This window comes from Rattus norvegicus, chromosome 20, assembly GCF_036323735.1.
Source record: "Rattus norvegicus strain BN/NHsdMcwi chromosome 20, GRCr8, whole genome shotgun sequence".
Lineage (NCBI taxonomy): Eukaryota > Metazoa > Chordata > Mammalia > Rodentia > Muridae > Rattus > Rattus norvegicus.
Genome location: NC_086038.1, coordinates 1,986,225 through 2,010,152, shown reverse-complemented (window position 1 = coordinate 2,010,152; position 23,928 = coordinate 1,986,225). Strand labels below are relative to the sequence as shown.

At 45.0% G+C, this 23,928-nt stretch overlaps 2 protein-coding genes, 1 long non-coding RNA gene and 1 pseudogene across 7 annotated transcripts in view; 1 reads left to right on the top strand and 3 right to left on the bottom strand.

Moving 5' to 3' along the window:
- Trim39 (tripartite motif-containing 39) overlaps positions 1-1,625 on the bottom strand; it is a 13,856-nt gene extending 12,231 nt beyond the window's left edge. Inside the window, exon 1 of the mRNA NM_213562.1 lies at positions 1,514-1,625. The gene's annotated coding sequence lies outside the window, so the exon portion shown is untranslated. The remainder of the gene's footprint in view (positions 1-1,513) is intronic.
- The window catches only part of Rpp21 (ribonuclease P/MRP subunit p21), a 39,084-nt gene extending 15,156 nt beyond the window's left edge, over positions 1-23,928 (bottom strand). For 3 of the 5 annotated variants that reach the window (XM_063279377.1, XM_063279378.1, XM_063279381.1), the window contains exon 1: positions 978-23,928. In XM_063279377.1, coding sequence (XP_063135447.1) covers positions 978-1,308 — 331 coding nt within the window. In that variant the 5' untranslated portion in view covers positions 1,309-23,928. Of the gene's footprint in view, positions 1-269 lie in introns of all 5 variants that reach the window. The other 2 variants (XM_063279379.1, XM_063279380.1) reach the window with 2 other exon arrangements.
- On the top strand, positions 8,189-8,618 carry 3082ex4-5 (RT1 class pseudogene 3082ex4-5; annotated as a pseudogene).
- RT1-M10-1 (RT1 class I, locus M10, gene 1) lies at positions 16,034-18,125 on the bottom strand. Its single transcript, NR_173090.1, has 5 exons — positions 18,079-18,125; positions 17,572-17,838; positions 17,058-17,335; positions 16,259-16,535; positions 16,034-16,134 (listed from the first exon to the last, which is right to left on the bottom strand). It is a non-coding gene; the product is annotated as an RT1 class I, locus M10, gene 1 (long non-coding RNA).

Here is a 23,928-nt window from a genome sequence, read left to right as displayed (position 1 = left end):
CCCAAAAGGATGTAGGTCTGGTAGGTCTACCCATTGACGGGAAAAGTGGCCATGTAATGAATTGGGGGCAACAATGATTATTTCTGTATACTGACTATACAGATGGGAGAGTTAAGTAGGAGTTGGCAACTTATCTCCTTTTAATGGACAGAAGAAATTGATCCAGATAAGTTCAGTTGGATGATTTCTTCTCTGCCCGTTAGAATCCAGTTTTTGACTAGTGACTCAGCCTCCTCCCCAATCTTACGGATATTAAATGGCACCCTCACCTAAAATTGAGTCATATCCACACTTAAGAGACCGGCATGTATCTAATTAGCAAATAGATGGTATGACAGAGAAATGGGCTCAAGGTTAGTGAAGAACGGAGAGGATTTGGAACTGGGGGTGGTGTGGATGTGCTGTAGAGGGCAGCCATAATATGGCCTTTTGCTCCTCTGGCTTGGTCCTTCCTCTCCATTACTCTGTCTCAGTGGAAGTAACAACGTCAGAGCCGTCCACGTTTTGCCTTTTATCACTGTTGGGTACCACCTCAGGAGCCTCTCTCAAGCACTGGCCACAACTCTGTCCCACCCGGTCTCCATCTTCTGCTGCCATATCGGGAGCATGAGGACCAGAGTGAGGGGGCATACGTCGTGGTTGGCAGGGAGGAACGAATGCGTGTCTAAGTGAGGGAGAGGTGTGACGTGAAGGTGGGATGCCCGCTGCCATGTCGCAGCCCAGACCCGCGGTGACTGCGTCAGTTTCACCCGGGGAGACCAAAGGCAGCGGGACAGGGGAACGGCGGGGTAGCCAAGCAACGCCGGACGCGCTGACGTCGCCGGGGCGGCAAACGTCCTCCGGGCCCGAGGCGGGCGGAGGCAGCTGTAGTTGCGCGCCGGGCGGCTGACGCGCTCGCCGGGCGTAGGGCCGCGGCGTGAGGAGCCGGCCGGCTGAAGCCGGCTCCGGGACCCTTGTGGCGGCGGCGCAGCACCTACCTTCCCGGCTCCGGGTCCCGGAGTGCCGGGCGCGGAGCCGCCGGAGCACTGCCTCCCTCCTTCCTCCTCCCCTCACCCCCGCCCCGCGGCGCGACACACAATACTCGCCGGAAGCGGAAGCCGCGCTGCGGCTATGGAAGACAGCTGCACGGCGCCGAGCCGCCGTGCCCCGGCCTAGTCGGGCCTGTGGCGGGCGGCGGCAGGAAGCCGGAGGCGAGGGCCTGCACGGCGAGTACCGGGCGAGAGGGAACTCGCCGCGTTGGGTGGCTGAGGTGCTGGCGCCCAGGTGACCGGAGCGGTCCCCGGGAGACGGAGGGCCGCGCATGCGCATAGTGAGACGCCGAAACCCATGGCGGGCAGCGCGCCATGGCTGTGTCAGCGAGCCCGCCGAGGCACAAGCTGGTCCTCGGTGGGGCTGAGAGCCGCAGAGACCTGGGGGGCTACGGGTTGTGGGCTTTGGGCCACACTTTCCCGGTCTCCGGGTCGATTATGGGGGAGGGTGGCAGTTTAAGGCGGCGTTGGATTACGTGGCTGACCTGAGAGGCCGTGTTGCACGTCACTTCCGACTGGCTAAGGTTTAGCATTTAGCTTACGGTGAAGCGGTAGTAGGTAAGTTATCTTGGCTGTGGACCGAGGTGCGCCCTATCCTCTACTCTAGTTCGCTGATGAATTAGGGTTCTCTAGAGTTACAGAATTTACGGAATCTGAATCTGAATCTCTCTCTCTCTCTCTCTCTCTCTCTCTCTCTCTCTCTCACTCACTCACTCACTCACTCTCATTCTCTCTCTAATTGTGGTGACTTACAGGCTGTAGACATATTGACTCAACAGTGGGCAGCGGTGAATGGGAAGTCCCACGAAGCTAGTTGTTTCAGCAAGCAAGCGAAGAGACTTTCCTTCCTCCGATGTCCTTATGTAGACTTCCAGCAGAAGGAGTGGCCCAGATTAAGGTGTGTGCCACCGTGCCTGGGTCTGGGATTTGCTTTGTCCCAGGCTGACCTTGAACTCAGTGAATCTCTGCCTCAGTTTTCCCTGGGATTAAAGGCAGCTACTGCCTTGCCTGGTCCTAAACTTTTCATGTGAAGATTCAGATCAGAAACTTGTGTCTTCTAGCCTTACGATCTGGATTACAGGGCTTGTCCTTCAATTCCGGATTGTAGTTCCTTCCAGATAGAGACAAATTGACAACCGGGAAGTGCCATCAGAGCTGACATTCTGCGAAATGCTTTCCCTGGCTGGGGTGTGGAAAACCTGCTCTGTCTGGTCTAGTGTTTTGCAGCTAGTGCTCAGTAAACAGTGGGTGGGGACCAAAGCCTGTTTTTTTTTTTTTTTTTTTTTCTCTTTGTAGACCTCCGTTTAAGTTTCCCCGGGAGAACAGATGGAGCTTGTGGATGGACTCCAGGCTTGCACTATGGCTTCCTTCTTGTGTTTTATAAAAAGATAAGGAGAGAAGGAATATGTTTGGCAGATGTGTAGTCAGGTGTGGAGGGAGGGGGTGCCTTTGTGGGCCTATGCTGAAGCATCCCTTACTCCTGAGGGACCAGCCACATGACAGTATAATATAAAATAAGAGTTTATTATTATGGGGAGGGGAGTTGAGGGAGTAGAGACAGAAAGGCAGAGAGAGTAGAGAAGTAGAGACTGGCCAGGAGCATGTGGAGATGGGGGAGGGGAATGGAGAGGTGGAAGGGGTGAGAGGAAAGAGGGAGAGCAAGAAGGCAAGAGAGTATGCAGGGGGCAAACCCCTTTTATAGTGAGTCAGGCACACCTGGTTGTTGCCAGGTAACTGGGGCAGAGCCTAGACAAAATGCTAACACTCCTTGTTTTTGGAAGTGTTGAATCTGTGATGAAGATTTTTGTGGAAGGGAATGAGTTGATGTGGAGGGAATGTCTGATGGTACAGATGTAATGGACTCAGGCGGAGTTAATGCTAGGATGCATATTCACACTACTGGATGGGTAGGTAGCTTGTCCCTCTGTTGTGAGATAGACCTTTTCTGGGGACATAAACACATGCCTGTCACCTCAGTGAGTTGACCCAGACCAAAGTATGGGTACCACTGAAGTCTGATGTGGGGAAGCATGAGCTTTATTAGGGTTATTTAGAGGAATATGGGTGAGGAGTTACTTACAAGAACAGAAATAACTCAAAGACACTGTCATCAAAGTCCATCCCAGCATAGTTTGACAGCTCACGTAGCTGGAAACCTGGCACACATTTCACAGATCAACAGGCTAAGGGTGTCTCTCCAGTTAGTGTTCGAATCTGCTAGGCAGCTTGTTCTTACTTCTTCCAGTCATCCTCTGCTTCCACTGGACTTGTCTAAGAGTGGCTCTCAGCAGTGTCTGTTTAATGTATTCTTGAGGAGGAGATTTTGGACTTCCTGAAGCTATCATGAGTTGTTTATTTTGTGTCTTAAAGTGCTTGCCCATGGTACTTCACTTCTCTTTAGAACATCCTGTTGTTTTACATCTCTGAAAACCTCCTGCCTTAGAAAGTTTCCCTCCACGATGTAATCTCAGAGGAAGCTACTACTAAACACTTTCCCTACTTCCAGTAACAGTTGGCATCATATTTGCATGTATTTGAGTGTGTGCCCTCCTTTCAGAGGAAGTGGTTCCTCTTCAGTCTTAGTTTTCAAAAACACGGTGCAGTTTTGGCTTCTTCCAGGTAGCGTTTTGTGTGGTCTAGGCTGAACTTGAGTTTATTAGGAAGCTCGGTCCTTCTGCTTCACTTCAGAGTGCTAGAATTACAGGTGTTGGCTACTACAACTAAGATGCATGTTTAACCCCTCCTACTTAAGAGCATAAAACAGGCAGTATCTGAGGTTAAAGATTTAGAACCACAAATGCCAAATACAACAAATTACTTAAAAAGAAAAAGAGTTTACTGTTTTTCATTCTGTTGTTTTGTTGTTTTTGCTCTGCTTTCATGGTAGCCAATGATTTTAAGAGTAAAATGGATAATTATTAATTTTTCTTCCACTTTACTTTATCATATTTGCCCATTAGAGATTATAAACTGCAGCAGTTGTTATAGTTAATGACACCTTATTTCTAGCATAAGGTGGCTTGAAACTAGTCTTTTGCCACTGTCCCTTAAAAATATCCCAATGTGACTTTTCTGTTATGAGGAATTGTTCCCTCCCTTTTTAGTCTTGTATCTTGAGAGTTTTCTCTGGTCATCTGCCTTGTTCCTATTTTTCTTTTGAGTGCCCTCTGAAGTGTATGGAGGAAAAGGCAAATAGGTTTGAATTATCATTGTGTCTGGGGCTCCCAGAAGTTCTGTATTTACTGTAGCAGTTCATAAATAATTATATCTATTACTCCCAACCCACTCAATGCAGTGCCCTGTTCTCTGCTGCACCTTGGGCCTTCCATGAGTGATGCTCATACATGGTTTCTGGGGGCCTCTTTTTCTGTCTTGGGAAGCTGAGTGGTGAGGATTTCAGTCTCCTTGGGTAGCTCTCTGAAAGGTTAAAGAGTTTGGGTTGTCTCAGTTCTTCACCTTTTCTTGTTATCAAGATAGCAACAGTGTTTTGTCCAGCTTTGTGCATTGCCAGGGAAACTCCAAAGTAAAAAACTGCAGCGTGTTCTACTATATGGAGTTGTTAAACTTTTTTCAGTGAAGGGCTTCATTTCATAGAATGTGTGCCCCAGAGTTTGAATGTGTGCCTTTACATCTGAAACTTGGTGGCAGTGTGGACATCTTAAAGTAATGCCTGCCTTGACTGATTCAGGTTTCACTTTCATGAGCTGGACAGTGCCTTTCTTTCAAGATTCCTTGCAAGGTTTATGCCTTTTAAAATTGCTCTGTTCCTTGGTCTTTAACTAAACAAGCTTTTACTTCAGAGCCAGTTCCATGTTGGAGTTTGAACTAGACCTCTTCCAAATGAAGGGGTGTCTGATGTGTTTTTTCGGCTTCTCCTAACCCGTGGGCAGGGGTGTGCCTAATGGTAATGCAAACCATTGTGATGATCTGCTCATAGTTTATGTTGTTTTTGAGCCCTCAGACTGGTGAACCAGGTCACTTCCCTTGTTGGTCTCTCTACTCCAACCACAGCAGCTGAGAGGCTGTAAGGCTTAGTTTCTGGTATGTTGTGCTTGCTTACAATGCAAAGATCTTTGACTTCAGTAAGGATATGGTAGGGTGTGTTTCAGCACTTCTGGAGAGAAGCGGCAAAGTAGGTGAGATCTGTGGCAGGAGTCAGTGGAATGGCTGTGGGTGGAAAGCATAGATGGGATGTATTTGGTTAGTGTCCAAGCAGACACCAGGTCCTGGGTTCTCAGTATTGGTCCCTTGATGCTCCCTTTCCCTTTAGTTAAATAAGGGTCTTAGTGGTCTTTGGTTACACGTTAATTTATCCTGGACAACTTCCTCTATTTTGGCCAAGAAAGTACTTCAGGTGTATGTGTTTTGTTGGGTGCTACCCTGTCCTGTTTACCAATAGCTTGCTTCTCCTATCCTAATTGACCACCCAGGTGTCAGTTTTTCCAGCACTAATCCATCTGAAAGAAATATATCTAATGTCAAAACATGACCACATAAATGGCTGGGTTCTAAACATGAACTGTTTAGAGCCTTTAGTGACTGCTTTATCCAAACATGTCCAAATACAGGCTCTCTCACCGTTCAGGCCAGTGAGCTGTCACGTTCTGCCATGGTGGTGAGCATAGGTGCAGCTTTAGCTTGTTCTCGTTGTTCTCCATTGTTGAACTCACTGGATGCCCATTGTCTGAGTACAAGGACACTTGTGAGCTGTTAAAAGGACACAGGTCTTCAATTACAGTCGAAGGCCCAGGGACTGAATGGGTCATGCAAAGAAGTTGAGGTTCGGCACCATGAAGAGAGCCCATGAGAGGCTATTAGTGAACCCTAGTTACAGCAGAAGACCCCAGTGCATTGGAGATGGGATGACCATCAAGAATAGCAATGGCAGTGGAGTGGAGTCAACCAGAGCCTAGAGTGCTACAGAGGGCAGAGCTGGAGATGTGACCCAAGCCCTTTGGTGGAGTCCAGAAGATCGTTTGGAACCCAGACATTGGCACAAGAAGGTGTGAAGTTAATGTTGACTTAGAGACCTCAAGATGTTAAAAATGCCAGAGCTGTGGGCTATCTGCTGAGGAAAGCTGCTAGTGGAGTGGAATCAGCCCAGGAGAAGATGGTTGGAGTTAACACAGATGAAAAAGGAGCTGGGAATCCGAGGACGGCTTTGACATCAGACGTGGAGATGCAGAGTTTGGAGTTTGCCCAGCTGGTTTCCTGACTTGCTTTGAGGATTATAGTTAAGTGGATGTATCTCAGGAGAGACTTTGAACTTCGGACTTTTAACATGGTTGAGACTGCTATAGACTATGGGGACTTTGGAAGTTGGACTAAATGTATTTTTACTATGCTATGGCTAGGTATGTCCCCCATAGACTCATGTGTTTGAACAAGCCTTTGGGGGCCAGGTGGTTTGAATATGCTTGGCCCAGACTTACACACAAGAATAAGAAACATAAGTTGGGAGCCAAAGATTGAATTTAGGCTGTCCTGCCACATCTGATCTTCACTGTGTATGGTCCTACACACAGGATAAGGCCTGGGGCCATTGCTGAGACCCTTGATGGAATGTTCAGGAACCTTCAGGGATAAGAGAAGCAAAGGTGACCCAGATGAAGTCTACAGTGGACTGAACACTAGCTGAGAAACAGCCCTATCCATGTTTATCCTCAATCTTCTCTCCCCACCTGAAATACCCATCAACAGAGGTAGTTTTCAGAATGTTCTCAGGTTTTATTTCCTCTTCCAAGTTTGAAGCAAATGTATACTGTAATGGTTATCCTTGGTTGTTAGCTTGACTCTGTCTGGAATGAACCACAATCCAGAATTGGAAGGCTCACCTGTGATCAGACCTTGAGTCTGGGAGACAACAGGTTTCTAACCTGGATCTTTGCATGGAGCTCTTGAGGCATAGTGAATCTCAGGAGACTATGGCAAGGAGAGTTCTGAGTTCAAGGTTAGCCTGGGACAAAACAAGTCCCAGATCCAGGCATGGTGGTACATACCTACTCTAACAGGGCTAAACCTTCTAATAGTGCCACTCCCTGGGCTGAGAATATACAAACCATCACATATCCTAAACCATCAATTGACTCTGGGGTCAGATTTCAAATACAGATTCTTATCTAGATGCTGTTCTCAGTAGACAGGATAGAAAATTCTAATCCCAGTTCCCTCTAACAGTCTGACCTCTGACTATGTCTGTCTGAGCTCCTGTCAGCAAAGGTGAGTTGATGGTTTTCACATGAGTGCACGCATGCATTAGTTAACCTTTGTTTTGCTCATTCCATAGTGTTAGGCTGTAATGCTGTAGAAGAAGATCCTGACAAATGTAAGTCACTGAGTAGTAGTGCTCCATAGCCTACTGCATACTCATTCACCTGTACTCCAAACCCGGAAGCCTGGAATGTGGTCCTGTCCCTGCTACTCTTTCTCCTGGGCCTTAGTATTTAGAGCTTTAGATGCCCACATGAGATGGGGCTGAAGTGGGGAATCAAGGGCTCCTATCTACACTACTATACTGCCTCAGTGTTTCAGGGAGCAGCCGCTTCAAACTTATTAGTGGCCTGAGCATAGCTGTCAATAGAAAACCAGCCTGTAAGAGGCCATGGAGGCAGCAGGGCCATAGCAGCCTGAAAACCAGCAAGTCTGGAGCACAGGGCAATTCCTTGAATTGCCTGCAGACCACAGGATCACAGTGCTGGATAAAGCAACAGGAAGTGATTTATTTATGCAAGAGGACCAGCTGCCCTCTTGGAAGTCATTGTCTCTAGAGGGATCTCTGACTTGCAGATACTCAGAGCCAGGTTCTCAGGGCCATAATTATCTTGGTGGTAGATTCTTTGTGTTTGATTTTTACATGAGTTCCAAAGTACTATTAGCACACTGGGCTGGGAAAGTGTGTTCCCTTATTAAGACTGCACAAACTTCTGATGAGCTTCTAATGCCCTCAAGAACATGGACCACAGATGGATTAGTGGGTGAAGGTGTTTGCTATGCAAGCCTGGATTTGATCTCTAGAACCCACATAAAGGTGGAAGGAAAACAAAGTTGTCATTGGATCTATACATGTACATCATGGTGCTCATGAACATACTAATAGTACCAGGTACATTCACAATAAAATTTGGACCCTAATTTCACCTTTCCTCCTTGGTAACTTCCACACCACAGCAGTGACTTGAACACAGCTCCAAGGAGAATCAGGCCAGCAGTGACTCCCACAGTGGGGCCTGTGCTGAAGAGGCAGGGCTAGGAAATAAGTAAAGTGAGAGGCCTTGACTCTACTCAGGATCTCCAGAGGACTCCTGTTTTCCGGGACAGCACACCCTCCTTACCCCATCTCAGGGCGAGCAGCTCAGGCAGTCCCTCATGCAGCACTTGGCATATGTATTTCTGCTCCTTCCTAGAAGGCACCACCACAGCTGCCTTCTTCTGTATGGTTCCATCCCCTGTGGGCCTGGTCTTCATAAGCTCCATGTCCCGGGTCTGCACCTCTCCATCCCTCTTCCGGGTTGGTGAATTCAGCAGGGTAGAAGCCTAGGGCCCAGTACCTTCAGGTCTGGGATGATGGGTCACATGTGTCTTTGGGGAATCTGAGAATTCAGAGGTTCAGAGACTCCATTATCTTCACCGAAACAGCAGGACAGGACATGGAAACCCAGGCCTCTAGGATACTATGTACTTTGGAAAATCAGGTTGAGCCCACCCAGAGTAACAGACTCCAAGTCTCTAAAAGGGACATTGGGTTCTGACCTGGGAGTAGGCTGAATGATTCAGACAGAAAAGCTTGACCAAATTTCCAAAGAGACTGGAACAAAGGCAGAGAACAAAGGGGGTATCTCTAAATAATGTCCAAGGCTGCTTTGACTTATTGCAGTAACTGTTCTGTCCTGGAGAGCAAGACAGGGCGCCTTTAATTCCCCAGGTAGGAGGAAGGTGACCTTTTGGAAGGCCTGAATCAGAGGTATCTGCTGGGAATCCATAAGGTGTTGGCTGCCACTCAATACCTGTACATTGCAGTAACCCCTTCCTTTCTCTAGATAGCTGCGAACTCACTACATGGTATGCCTTGTGGTACTCTGCCTCATCCTCATATCTGTGCAGGGTAATCAGGGCCACCTTGTTTGCAGCAGCCTAGGAATAAAGGTCCTTAGAGATGGTCGGTGCCGTCATATGCCTCCCGTAGTACCCACTAAGGAAGTGCCCATCACTACCCATAATGGACTGGATGGTATGGTAGCCTGGAAGGAAAAAGCAATCAGCCCTAACGGCATGGCTCCACCCATTATTCAGCCCCCCCCCCCCCCCCGGAAAAGGAAATGGAAGACCACAACTAGTTAACTGTTTCAGTCCCCCCCCCCCCCCCAGACCAGTAGATTTCTCAAGCTTGGGATGTAGGAGACATATTGGACAGTAGTCTAGGGCTTATGAGCTGGGTCTGCTATTTGGGTCTACCCAAGTCACAGGAGGCTAGGTGATACACAGGAGGCTAGGTCACATACTGGCTCTGGGCTCTGGTTGTACCAGGGCAGAGGGCCCTCTTAACAGAAAATCTGCACATTGGCCTTGGTGATCTCAGGAAGGAGTCTGCTGCTCTAGGTAATCCTTCATCCATGGTGCCCCCAGCTCCTCTTTAGGGCGTCATTGTATTGCTGTCAAATCACACGGAGTGGCAACTTGTCAAAAAATCTGAAGACAAGGAACCTGGGTTCCCCAAGTCCCTGCTGGGGTCCTAGGAGTGCTGAAATAACACAGCGAGTGAGAGTGTGAGCCTGGAGGAAGCAAGGGGCAGACATTCATTCAGAAGCCATTTCCCTCTGGAATCCACACTCACCAGCCAGGGTCTGTGTAGGAGCCAGGGAGGCTGCCAGCAGCCAGAGCAGATCCCTATCTGGGATCTGGAGAACTTCTGAACACTGAGAGTTTTTAAGAACCCAGAAACTTTGTACTAGCTTCTGCAAAAACGTGATACCCAATGGGCGTGGAAATGGTCATCACATCATAAGTGTCTGGGTACAAAAATCTGACTCAGTTTAGAAGATCAGAAAGTGAAACGTAGAGGAGAGAGTGAATCTCCAGAGCTGTGCTTCAATGCCACTGTCCATTATGCTTCACTAGGAACCTGGGACTTTATCCTGCCTCTCCTGTTTCAGTACCAAGAGACTCCTTGTGCAATCTCCCTCATTCCAGTTCAATATTTGTCTTGATAAGCAGTCTCAGACTTTCTTGTCTCAGGATCTCCATATGCTCTTATGATTTAATGAGTTTCTTCTAGGAAAATATGTTTTTGTGAGTCACATGTGTAAACCGAACCTTTCAAAATGTATTCAGTGGCTTAAAATATTAACAGATCTATTATGTTGACAAAATTGTATGAGAAATAATCATTTTCCAACAAGAACAGACTGAAGTGTGGGACTTTTGAACTCTACAAGTTTGTAAGTCTTTTACTTAGGAGAAGAACCTGTTATTCCAGATGAATCATATGAAATAGCTTGCCTTACACAAATTTGTAGGTGAAATATTTTAATGCTGTTATCAGATAATTGTGGATACTCATCTTTGATACCATAGTAAAATAAAAATGTATTAATAATTGTTTAGACAGGATTCATGAATCCTACCTTGGACTTGGAGTGAGGAGAAAGTATTCTTTTTTTGGCTCTGTGGCCAGCTTTGTGTGTGAATCTGTATAATTATTCAAATAAGGTTATTGTCAATATTGTCTTAGGGTTTTATTGCAGTGAAGAGTCGCCATGACTACAGCAGCTGGGACTGGCTTACAGTTTCAGAGGTTTAGTCCATTATCATCACGGTGGGAAGCATGGAGACATACATGTAGATAGGGTGCTAGAGAAGGAGCTGAGAGTTCTACATCCTGATGGGTAGGCAAAAGGAAGTGAATATCAAACTAGACCTAGCTTGAGCATCTAAGATGTCAAAGCCCAGCCCCTTAGTGAAAATACTTCCTCCAACAAGGCCACACCTACTTCAAAACCTCCTAATAGTGCTAATCCATGTGTGCCAAGCATTCAAACACATGAGCCTATGGGGGTCGTTCCTACACAGACCACCCCAGTACACAGACATGCATGTAAATCTCCCTTAGTGTTTACAGTTATCTAATCTTTGACTCTACAGTAAGACAAAGGTGAGACATCAAGCCTGAGAAGTGGTTCTAGAGAGACAGCATTTGAGATTTACGTTGTACTAAAGTAAGGGCCATCTTCCATACCTTCTACCGGGCTTTGTTCTAAGGAAGATAATTCTAATGTTACATTCATATATTCAAAGATATATTTGATTATAGCATATTGATAGATAATATACATTACATACAATAGATATCTGGAGAAATGGCCCCTTAGTGTTTGAAGTGTTCTTATGTGCACAAGACCCTGAATTTGAACCCAAATATGTAGGCTTGCTGGGAGAGAATTGCTATTGCTTGGGTATGATCCCTGCTTGCTCCAGTACCAATATACCAGGTAAAGTGTGCCCCATTGGTATAATAGTGGCTTATCTGTTGTGGTGCAACCAATTACTTTCTATTTTGATTTAAGTTCTGCTCGACAGGGTAAAACTCATATCAAACACTGTGAGCCAGTAAACTAGTGGGAAATATTGACTATCATAACTCCCAGTGGAGAGGCCACTGCTCTTGTTTTGCTAAATGGACGTGATGCACCTGTAAAACTGCCTTAAGGACATTGGTGTTTGTACTCGGGTTCCTGCTGTTGTCAGCCTCACTCAGTCCTGGAGGGAAAGTTTCTCTTTGGAGTGATGGAGTACTCCAGAGATTCACATTTGGTTAGGATCCTGAGAACAATTGCTTTTATTGTGGCATCAAGATGCTTAGCCATAAACAGAGCAGGGAAGTTGCACATATATCTCTCATACCCAAGGCTTAGAGGCAACATCAAACAAGATGCACAAAAAGAAAGATCCAGTGGAGTAGAGTTTTATATGGGTATGGAACATTCCCACTTGGAGAGAAGCCTTTGGAAGCCCTTGAAACTGTCTAGGGCAACAAAAGACTTGCCCAAAGATTACATAAGCAGCCAGATTTGCTGGGAAGAAGAGAATCTCCAGCCAACCACATTACCTCTTATTCCTGTTGAATCATATTAAACAACGTGCTTACCCAGATTTGTTGATGAAATACTTTAATGTTATCAGAAATTGTGGATACTTATCTTAGAACCACAGTAATGCAGTGAATGGTAAGTCCTGTCTTCAAACTGTAGAGAATTGAGTCCCTTCTGCTGTTTCAGTTGCTCACATGGCAGTTGAAGTGGCTTATGTTCAGCCTGAAAGACTAGACTGTACCCTACACTTTGCCCTAACACCTCACTCAAAATGTCCGTGCTTTAAGCAAGGATGTCTTTACTATCTTCCAGACCTGTAAGACCTGGCTGTACCTCACATCTCCTCTCCACAAGACTACTCAACATATACGGAGCCAGTTTTTCCCTAGAACATAGGACAGTGTCCTGGGGTATAAGCACTGAAAGATCCTCTTGCTTATTAACAATGAAGCAACAACCACAAGGAACACAAAAACAACTTCCTGCCGACACCTGACAGATTCCTCCTCATCCTTCAGATCTTTCTTCACAGTCTACCTTCCCAGTGGGGCCTGTGCTGAGTACCCCAGTAAAAGCAATCACATTCCATTCGTGTTTTTTTTTTTTTTTTTCCCGGAGCTGGGGACCGAACCCAGGGCCTTGCACTTCCTAGGCAAGCGCTCTACCACTGAGCTAAATCCCCAACCTTTTTTTTTTGGTCTGGAGCTGAGGACCGAACCCAGGGCCTTGCGCTTGCTAGTCAAGCGCTCGCTAGTCAAGCGCTCTGCCACCCACATTCATATTTTGTATTACCCATCACCTAGCACTTCCCATGTCCTGTAGGGACATTTAATCTACTTCAGTGTCATCTCTCTTCATTGCTAGCTAATAAGACATTGCTAGCAATACTGACTTTTTAGACCTTTGGTGTCAACTTGTTAAATGGATGAACCCCCTCTCCCTGGAGAGATGTCTTTATTAGTGGTATTTCAGGTCAGTGCTCCTCTGTGCCAGCTGTGGCACAAAGTCCTCAAACACTGAGCACTCATCCTGGGCTGTTCTAACAAATGCTGTTCAATAGCACCTGCATGGAGATCTAAGGACAACTGGGGAATCTTCTGTTCATCCACCATCACATGATTAGAGTCAGACCCCTAGGCTTGGCAACAAGTACCTTTATCCACCGAATCAGCAGCCCAGGGATTACTTTTATTTTCTTCCGAAGAGATGATCCTTGAATAATGGACTGTACCTTCCAATCAAATAAAAACCTAAGTCACATCGTTTTGGTTTCATGTTTTTCTGTATGTATATATGTGTGTTGTGTGCATGTACATGGGTATGTGTGTTCAAATGTGTGTGTGGGTAATGTGCATGTGGGGACCAGAGTTAACAGTCTTCCTCAATCATAATTACTATTATTTAATGAGGTACGGTGTCTCGTTGAACCCAAAGCTCACTGATTTAGGCAGTCTACCCAGCCAGCTTGCCATGGGATTTCCTTCACCTCTACACCCAGAGTGCTAGGATTGCTGGTGGGGATCCAGCTGTGGCTACTGGCTTTTCAATGGGTTCTGGAGATCCAAACTACCATCCTCATGCTTGGTTAGTGAAAGCTTTATCCATTGAAGCATCTTCCTAGGCCCATGTTTTGGCTTTTTGAGACCGAGTCTTATGTAAATCAGTGTTGTACAGCTATTTCAACTTAGGAAGTGCTCCCTTTTGAGTAGAGGAGGGAGGCTTTTAAGACCCAGGAAGCTTATGGAGTTTACAAGCTCAGGAAGCTCCTGAAACACATAGAGGTCAGTGGCCCCTTTCCCTGTCTATAAAAGCAGTAAGCAATTTCCAGGAGAGAAGACTTTTTGGCTGGCCAAGGTGCCTGTAAGTTGGGCCTTTGGTGCTGAAGCTGCTCAGGAGTCATTCACATTTTTGTAATGAACCTTCCCCTGGGCATCTGTAAGTAACCATGTTGTGTTCTTAACCATGAACATACTTTTCTTGTTCAAGAATCAGGTATTATTACCAGAAGGTTCTGATTATTGATATTTTCCCTTTTGGGTGTCACTTCACTTGAGTTTAGTGCTAGGAAGTTCTCCAGTCAAAAGGAAAGACTTTAGGGCACCAGTGGTTGCCTTCCTGGGAATCAATGCCTGTTTTCATCTGACCCATGAAAACGGTATGGTGGGTCTAAGGGCATCTTTGCACAATAGTGATCACAAAATACTATGTGGGTCTTGAGGGTATACAGAAGGCTTAGCAGTTAAGAGCACTGGCTGTTACATCAGAAGACTTGTGTTTGGTTTCTATTGTCCCCACATTAGTTCACAACTCTCTGTAATCCCAGTTCCAGGAGGACCTGAGGAACTCTTCTTATACCCATGGGCTCTAGGCAAGCAAGTGCTATGCAAACAGGAATACAGGCAGATTACATTTAAAAAAAAAAAAACAATCTTTCAACCTTCAGATAGTTAAAGGGAAGGATTGTAGGTAACATGCAAAGCAAAAGAGCAGCTCAGTGACAGCAACCTGGCCCACATTGCTTTAGAGATTCCTTGGTGGCCGGCAGGAACGATGGCAGTCCCGGTGTGATGCAGGGTAGAGACAGCTCCATGGTGCATGTGTGTCAGTTAAGGAGTTCCATTCAGAGAACTCTGTTAGGGGAAGATGAGATTCTTGACTGAAAGAAAGACCCAGTAGGAAGCAAAGTTCAAGTTTATTAGGAAGAGAAATGATAGACTTAAACATGAGGTTCAATAAAAAGAGAAGCACCTAGGAAAGGAGAGAGCAGTCCAAGGATGGATTTCAACTTTTCAAGACAGGGTTGCTATTTTACTCTTCTTGCTTTGATTGTGTTTACTCATTAAGTAAACATTAAGTAAACTCATTAAGTAAACTCATTAAGTAAATTCTACCATGGGAAGAATTCACCAAAAATATACCCAAATCCTCACGTTCAGGTATTAAGAATAAACTTACAGCTCAAGGGAAACTAAAGTTCATTCTGTGATGGAGGTCTCCCAGGCCTGCGTCTCCTGGATCAGGAGAGATGACTGGAAGACACACAGGTCAGCATGGAAAGGAGTGATACTCAGATCTGGGCTGAATTCACTTCCTTAAGTCATACAGACAGTAGTCAGAGACCTGAACAGATGCCAGCCATTGAAAGAAAAGTCAGGAGCTTTTGAAGTCCTTTTAGAAGGAAATAATGAACAAATTTGGATTGGTGATTGTTAAACCATGATACCAAACAGGCAGCCATACTAAAAACAATTCCAGTATAGCAAGTCAACCCGACTTAGGAATGTGTTGAGTCCTTCCTCTCCTACTGGGAGAGATGCATCAGATCTCTGGGCACTGTCCCTGCCTATGACAGTACAGAATAAGACCTGTTAAAAGCCCACAGCAATAGGGCTAATAGAGAAAATATTTGAGCACCCACAATGGGTACCTGTCTTCCCTAATGCAAGGTCTCTGGAACCAACTCTTAATTATTGGCAGTCAAATTACTGTCTCTTTCCCACCTGTGGTAAGAATACAGCCAGTGAGAGACTGAGGAAGGAGTACAGTTGTGGGAGTGGGAAGAATCTCCTGGTCATGCCCCAGGGAAGTTTGTAGAACTGTGAGTGCAGCTCCATGGACAGAGAAGAAAATACAATGTAAGAGGTCTAACTGGCCTTCTGTAGGTCTGTCCTCAGCAGGACCATCTCTGTGACATCTCTATCTGTTGGCAATCAAAATCAGGTCTCCCATCATCTCCAACAAAAGGGAAGTGGATCTTTCTACCTTTTTTTTTTTAAATGTTTTATGATAGAATTAATGTGAGCACGCAGGTTGCTATCTCTGGATACGATACATCTTTCCTCTAATGAGGCAGGGTACATTTATATCTTGGCCTTGAATTTTTAAGGGAGAAAGAACTCAGACCTTACTCTTTCCTTACCTTTATTTCTTCCATACCAGAAGATACACCACAGTTCCCATCACCAAAGTCCCAAGAATCAGGCCAGTGAGAATTGCCATGATGGGGATGGTTGTTGAAGGCTCTGGTGAGGGAAGAGAAGGAAGAGTGAGGATTCTGACCCTAGCTCTCAACCCTGATCATGCTCTGGTCCTTTAAAGAGCTCACTTTCCCCTACAGCAGAGTGTGTGCTCACATCCCCTCCTTACCCCACTTCAGAGTGAGAGGCTCAGGTAATCCTTCATGGTGCACATGACACGTGTATCTCTGCTCCTCTCCAGAAGGAACTATCACTACTGCCCATTTCTGGAAGGTTCCATCCCCTGCTGGCCTGGTGTCTGGCAGCTCCATGTCCTGGGTGTGGTTTTTGCCATCCCTCTGCCAGGTCAGGGTGATGTCAGCTGGGTAGAAGCCTAAGGCCCAGCACCTCAGGGTGACATTGCCATCAGGTCTTACTTGGTGGGTCAGATGTGTTTTGGGGGGCATCTAAGGTGAACAATTGGAAAATTCAGGTATTTTGCATTCCTCCTGAGGATGTGACCATCCCTGGGAAGGATGTGAGAGTGGGACGAGGGAGGGAGCAGAGTCCACATGCAACCCTAAACGCAGGATTTGGATGATCTATTCCTTGTATTTTATAATAACTGTGAGTCAACACAGAGCAGGAGATTCTGGGTCTCCTAGGCAAATAGTCTTCTGACTGGACATGGGGTGTGAGGGACTCAGCAACCCTGGGGACATTCAGTATCATCGTGTCTGGATAGTTTACAGGCCTTGAGAGAGACCACGATGCACAGTGCAGAGTGAAGGGACCTGCTGCTTAATTGACACACTGAACTATCCTGGGAGAAGTGTGAATCCTCTGGAGAGTCCCTCTCTCGTGTTGTCAGGAACCTGAGGAGCCCTCTTTCCTCTTTGATGCAAGGCAGTGTAAGTACTCCAGCTGCTCCCTGCTTAGGAGGAGGCCAGAGGGAGACAGGAGCTCTAATCTCAGATGCAGAAGGTGACAAGAGCGCAGCAATGTCTCCTTTCCAAGTTCCAGGCATCTAATAAGCCTTTCTGTGCACTCCCGTAGCAGGTAAGTCCTCCAGCTTTCTGCCATGCCTCCGGTCTCCGAGTACTTCATCAGGTCTTGTGCTGCAGATCCCTCTGTGGTCCAAGAGCTCAGGTCCTCATTCAGGATGATGTTATCATAGCCATAGTAGGTGAGCCGGTATTGACCGCGGAGGAAGCTCCCATCATTTGCTACATTGCAGCCAAACAATTCCTGCAGGGTGTGATATTCCGTCCCACCCCTATTCAGCCTCTGGTCACTGTGAGCTTCTTCCCCCCCGCCCTGGGATTTTGTCCCAAACTAAACCCCTAATTTGGGCACAGGCTGTGGTTTTCTCGGGTCAAAGGTCTACCGGGTCCCCTTGGACTATGGTTGAATCTGTGACTTGGGGACCTAGAGTGGAGCTTATTGGGCCAGACCATGAGGGCACTTAGGCATCATGGTCTCAGCCATGAGATGACTCACCATTCTTGCTGTGTTTATTCTCAATCACCAGGAACTGAAGGACTCGTTGGTTTGTCAGTGACAAGCGCGGGGCTTGTGCTGTTCCCTTCTCCCAGTATTCAGGTGGCTCCTGCTCCATCCAAGCAGCCCGAGGTCGCATCTTTGCATTGGGAGCTTGGCTGTCGAATCCCTGAAACTGTATCGAGTCTACATAGCTGACCTGGATGAACTGGTGCGCTGACTTGCGAGGTTCCGCAATCACAGTGTTGAAAGTCTGCAGCCAGCGTGAACCTGTAGGTGGTGCACACTGAGACCCCGACTCTTCATCCTGGACCCAGAGCAGGTTGTTAGGGAGCTGAGCAGGGGTGCTGTTGGGTCTCTGGACCTGATATAAAGGACAGAGTCAGGGATCATCCCAGCTAGGGGATCAGAGAAGGTCTGGTTAGCCGAGGAAGAAGATACAGAGGTGAGGATTCCAGGTGCTGGGTCCTGCTCTCCAAAGGGCCATTTCTCTCCAGGCTCCTCACTTACCTGCACAATACTGGGTCAGGTCCATGGTCACCAATAGGAGGAGGAGGACTACAACCCAGGGTTCACGGTTCTTCATCCTCAGAGGTGAGTGGAGTCTCAATCAGGACCGCTATTTCTTCACTTTATAACCCTGATGTGGCTGATGCTGATTGGCTTCTCTTAGATTTCCCAAAGGTAGACACGTAGACCTGATGGGGTAGGTATTGGAGAGATCGGTTCCTGGGCATGGTGGATTTCTAGGGTCCTGCTTCGGCAACTTGCACGCAGTTCCGCAGCCTGGTGTCCTGGCATCTGTGGCTAAGCACAGATCTATCCTTCTGGTCCAGGTTACAACATCTTTGAGTCCTAACCTAGAGGCCAGTAAATCAATGTTTGTCAAAATTTTTGGTGTCACAATCTCTACCCATGCTTAGACATTATGTAGCCTTTTGTGGTGACTGTGCTTGTGTGGTGACTGTGCTTGTGTGCATTATATCAATCTATTTCTACCATGATAGGAACTGGAGTTTTTGAGAGTTTTGATTCAATGCAGATATTGATAACTAATTGTGTGTAAGCTGAATGAAAAGAGAAAGAACTCTTTTCCAACATGAAACGATGCCGTCAGCACAGCATTTTGGATAGTTAACATTTCCGGGAGTCCTAATTTTCATCTTCCCCACCACAGATCATAGGATTTTGTGTCTTCCTTTTAGCATTTTTAAAAAAAATTCGAAACACTGAAAATTGCAGTTTTGCAGATATATTTTAGGGGAATCCATCTCAAGGCTCACTTTCATTTGCATGTATTTTTTGTGTGTCCCTGTGTGCATGCAAGGAGTAGGGACTCTTAAGTTGCAGAAGAGGCTGTATGCAAGGAGTAGGGACTCTTAAGTTGCAGAAGAGGCTGTATGCAAGGAGTAGGGACTCTTAAGTTGCAGAAGAGGCTGTGGAAAACCCTGGATCTGGAGTCATGGACCATGTGAACTTCTAGACTCAAGTGCTTGGAAATTAACTCTGGTCTTCTGCAAGAGCAGCAAGGGCCCTTCACATTAGTTTTCTTTTGAGACAGCATCTCAGTATGTATTCCTAGCTGGCCTGAAAGTGGTTTTGTAGACCACACAGTCCTAGCACTCACACAGCCGTCTCCTGGTAGCCCCGAATCGCCAGGATTAAACGACTTTCCCCACCAAGTGGTCTAATCGTAAATTTTTATCATTGAGACGTCACTAAATGGGCACAGCTGGTACTTCCTCAAAGTTGTCTACACCAAGACTTCAAACATCATTGAATCCTTCATTATTGACTGTGTTCACATCCATAGGAGAATCTTGCACAGTGAATGGATGCTAGGTTAATAATTGTTATTTTGGAGTAGGATTTTTTTTTGCCCAAGTTCTTTTAGTACAAATTGTCAAAAACCCAGTCATTAATATGGCCACATGTTTTCCATAGTAAACTTTGGAAGCATTAAGAAGCCCTTAAGTTGATGTGCAGAAGTCAAGTGTGTACAATCACTAATGCTTTCTTGGGAGCTTAGATATTATCCTGTTGTAGTAAACTGGGGACATTATTGGTGGGTGATGAACGGACGTTACTTTTTTTATTAGATATTTTTATCAACATTTCAAATGTTAAGTTCTTTCCTGATTTTCTGTCTATAAACTCCCTATCCCATTCCCCCTCCCCCTTCCTCTTATAAGGATGTTCTCCCACACATCCACCCACCCCTTTTCTGCCTCCCTGTCCTGAAATTCCCCTATACTGGGGGAGTGGGGGCATCGAGCCTTGGCAGGACCAAGGACTTCTCCTCCCATTGATGCCCAACATTGCCATCTGCTGGTACACATGCAGTTGGAGCCATGGGTCTGTCTATGTGTACTCTTGGGATGGTGATTTAGTCCCTGGGAACTCTGGTTGGTTGATATTGTTGTTCTTATGGGGTTACAAACCCCTTCAATCTTTTCTCTAACTCCTCCAATGGGGACCCCATTCTCAGTTCAATGGTTGGCTGTGAACATTCACCTCTGTATTTGTAATACACTGGCAGAGACTCTCAGGAGACAGCTATATCAGGCTCCTGTCAGCATGCACTTCTTGGCATCAGCAATGTTGTGGGGGGTTTGGTGGCTGTATGTATATAGGCTGGATCCCCAGGTGGGGCAGGATCTGAATGGCCATCCCTTCAGTCTCTGCTCCAAACTATGTCTCCATATCCCCTCCTATGAATATTTTTGTTCCCCCTTTTAAGAAGGACTGAAGCATCTGCACTTTGGTTGTTCTTCTTGAGCTTCATGTGGTCCGTAGGTTGTATGTTGTGTAATCTGAACTTTTGGGCTAATGTCCACTTATCAGTGAATGCATACCATGTGTGGATTTTTTTTTTGTGATTGGGTTACTTCACGCAGGTTGATATTTTCTAGTTCCATCCATTTGCCTATGAATTTCATGAAGTCATTGTTTTTGATAGCTGAGTAGTACTCCATTGTGTAAATGTACCACATTTTCTGTATCCATTCCTCTGTTGAAGGGCATCTGGGATCTTTCCAGCTTCTGGCTATTATAAATAAGACTGCTATGAACATAGTGGAGCACGTGTCTTTGTTGTATGTTGGAGCATCTTTTGGGTATATGCCCAGGAGAGGTATAGCTGGGTCCTCAGGAAGTCCAATGTCCAATTTTCTGAGGAACCTCCAGACTGATTTCCTGAGTGGTTGTACCAGTTTGCAATCCCACCAACAATGGAGGTGGGACATCCACATCCTTGCCACCATCTGCTGTCACCTGAGTTTTTTTTTTTTTTTTATCTTAGTCATTCTGACTGGTGTGAGGTGGAATCTCAGAGTTGTTTTGATTTGCATTTTCCTGATGACTAAGGATATTGAACATTTCTTTAGCTACTTCTCAGCCATTCAATATTCTTCAGTTGAGAATTCTTTTTTTAGCTCTGTACCCCATTTTTAAATAGGCTTATTTGATTCTCTTGAGTCTAACTTCTTGAGTTCCTTGTATATATTGGATATTAGCCCTCTATCAGATGTAGGATTGGTAAATATCTTTTCCCAATCTGTTGGTTGTCGTTTTGTCCTAACCACAGTGTCCTTTGCCTTACAGAAGTTTTGCAGTTTTATGAAATCCCATTTGTTGATTCTTTTTTTTTTATTTAGAGAATACTTTATTAGTTTTTGTAATCAAACCCACGTATATAAGACCTTACATATTTAATACAGTGTGTTACCCCTGTACAAATGGAAAAAACTTAAGTTCAACATTTCTAGACCAATATGGCTGTTAATTTCTGTACAGTGCCAACTCAACACAGTAAACGGGGATACTTTTTTCGAAAGTTGACAGCACAGGTAAAGTTTCAAAAAATTCAAATTATATATCTGTATATATATATTTATATTTATATAAAAAGACCAATAATAGCAGTGTGTTATGCATCAACAGCAGCAACAGCTTTTCCAGGTTCTGCAGTCATCTGAACAAAACTGTAGAGACATCCAGCACACTCCATTAAAAAAAAAAAAAGTAAAAAAACAAAACCCGAGAAAACAGCACAGTTCTGTTACTCTTGTGGTACCTGGCACCATTTTTTTTTAAATTAGCTTCTCAATCATCATCTGGAAAGAAAACATTCTGAGCAACATCATTAAAAACAGCTCTGATAAAGCACGGTCACTACTACGTATCATAAAGCAGGTACAAGCTATTTTACATCCACAGAGGTATGATACAGTACTGTCCTACATCTATAATACTAGAGGATACAATTTAAAAGGCATTATTTGAGACTTGATTCTACTTTTCCAGCAGAGGGCCCAAAGGATGGTGTGACACAGCTTTGTAAAGAAACATACTCTAGACAGGATTTCCTTTCACTAGTGGCACACTTCTAAGGATTCATTCTCTCCATGAATGTCAGCTAAAACCGTTATTAAAAAAAATGAAATATCCCTAGAACAAAACCGTATAACCACCGGATTCACATGAAGATGACCTAGTGGAGACAAGCTGGACCTCACCTTACCAACAAGCTATCAAATCTGTTATGTTTAAACAGTGAGACCTCCAAGGAAGGAGATGCCAAGTAGTGCTTCAAAGCTTCGGACCACAATCAAACACAGCATCCTTTTCAACAGAAGCAGAAGCTCATCTGAATATGCTCATGGATGCTGACATCAACATTTAATCATCTCCTCACTCATCCAGGAAGAGGGGGAGATCAGTTACTACTGTACTTTAATGTGTTCAACCAAATCACCATATTACAAAAATAGCAAGCTGCCATAATAAAAAATAAGGCTCCTCTATCCAGCACCAGATAGCATCATTTTACTTTCAAGCCTAGAAATTGCACACTTGTATATAAACCAACCGAAGAAGAGGATTGAGAGTTCATCTTGGTGGATTTTTCCTTTGATGAATATGAAGTGTCCTTCCTTATCTTTTTTGATGACTTTTAATTGAAAATTGATTTTATTTGATATTAGAATGGCTACTCCAGCTTGCTTCTTCTGACCATTTGCTTGGAAAGTTGTTTTCCAGCCTTTCACTCTGAGGTAGTGTCTGTCTTTGTCTCTGAGGTGTGTTTCCTGTAGGCAGCAGAATGCAGGGTCCTCATTGCGTATCCAGTTTGTTAATCTATGTCTTTTTATTGGGGAGTTGAGGCCATTGATATTGAGAGATATTAAGGAATAGTGATTATTGCTTCCTGTTATATTCATATTTGGATGTGAGGTTATGTTTGTGTGCTTTCATTCTCCTTGTTTTGTTGCCAAGACGATTAGTTTCTTGCTTCTTCTAGGGTATAGCTTGCCTCCTTATGTTGGGCTTTACCCTTTATTATCCTTTGTAGTGCTGGATTTGTAGAAAGATATTGTGTAAATTTGGTTTTGTCATGGAGTATCTTGGTTTCTCCATCTATGTTAATTGAGAGTTTTGCAGGATACAGTAACCTGGGCTGGCATTTGTGTTCTCTTAGGGTCTGTATGACATCAGTCCAGGATCTTCTGGCCTTCATAGTTTCTGGCGAAAAGTCTGGTGTGATTCTGATAGGTCTGCCTTTATATGTTACTTGACCTTTTTCCCTTACTGCTTTTAATATTCTTTCTTTATTTTGTGCGTTTGGTGTTTTGACAATTATGTGACGGGAGGTGTTTCTTTTCTGGTCCAATCTATTTGGAGTTCTGTAGGCTTCTTGTATGCCTATGGGTATCTCTTTTTTTAGGTTAGGGAAGTTTTCTTCTATGATTTTGTTGAAGATATTTACTGGTCCTTTGAGCTGGGAGTCTTCACTCTCTTCTATACCTATTATCCTTAGGTTTGATCTTCTCATTGAGTCCTGGATTTCCTGTATGTTTTGGACCAGTAGCTTTTTCCGCTTTACATTATCTTTGACAGTTGAGTCAATGATTTCTATGGAATCTTCTGCTCCCGAGATTCTCTCTTCCATCTCTTGTATTCTGTTGGTGAAGCTTGTATCTACAGCTCCTTGTCTTTTCTTTTGATTTTCTATGTCCAGGGTTATTTCCATGTGTTCTTTCTTGATTGCTTCTATTTCCATTTTTAATTCCTTCAACTGTTTGATTGTGTTTTCCTGGAATTCTTTCAGGGATTTTTGCGATTCCTCTCTGTAGGCTTCTACTTGTTCTCTAAGGGAGTTCTTCACGTCTTTCTTGAAGTCCTCCAGCATCATGATCAAATATGATTTTGAAACTAGATCTTGCTTTTCTGGTGTGTTTGGATATTCAGTGTTTGCTTTGGTGGGAGAATTGGGCTCCGATGATGCCATGTAGTCTTGGTTTCTGTTGCTTGGGTTCCTGCGCTTGCCTCTCGCCATCAGATTATCTCTAGTGTTACTTTGTT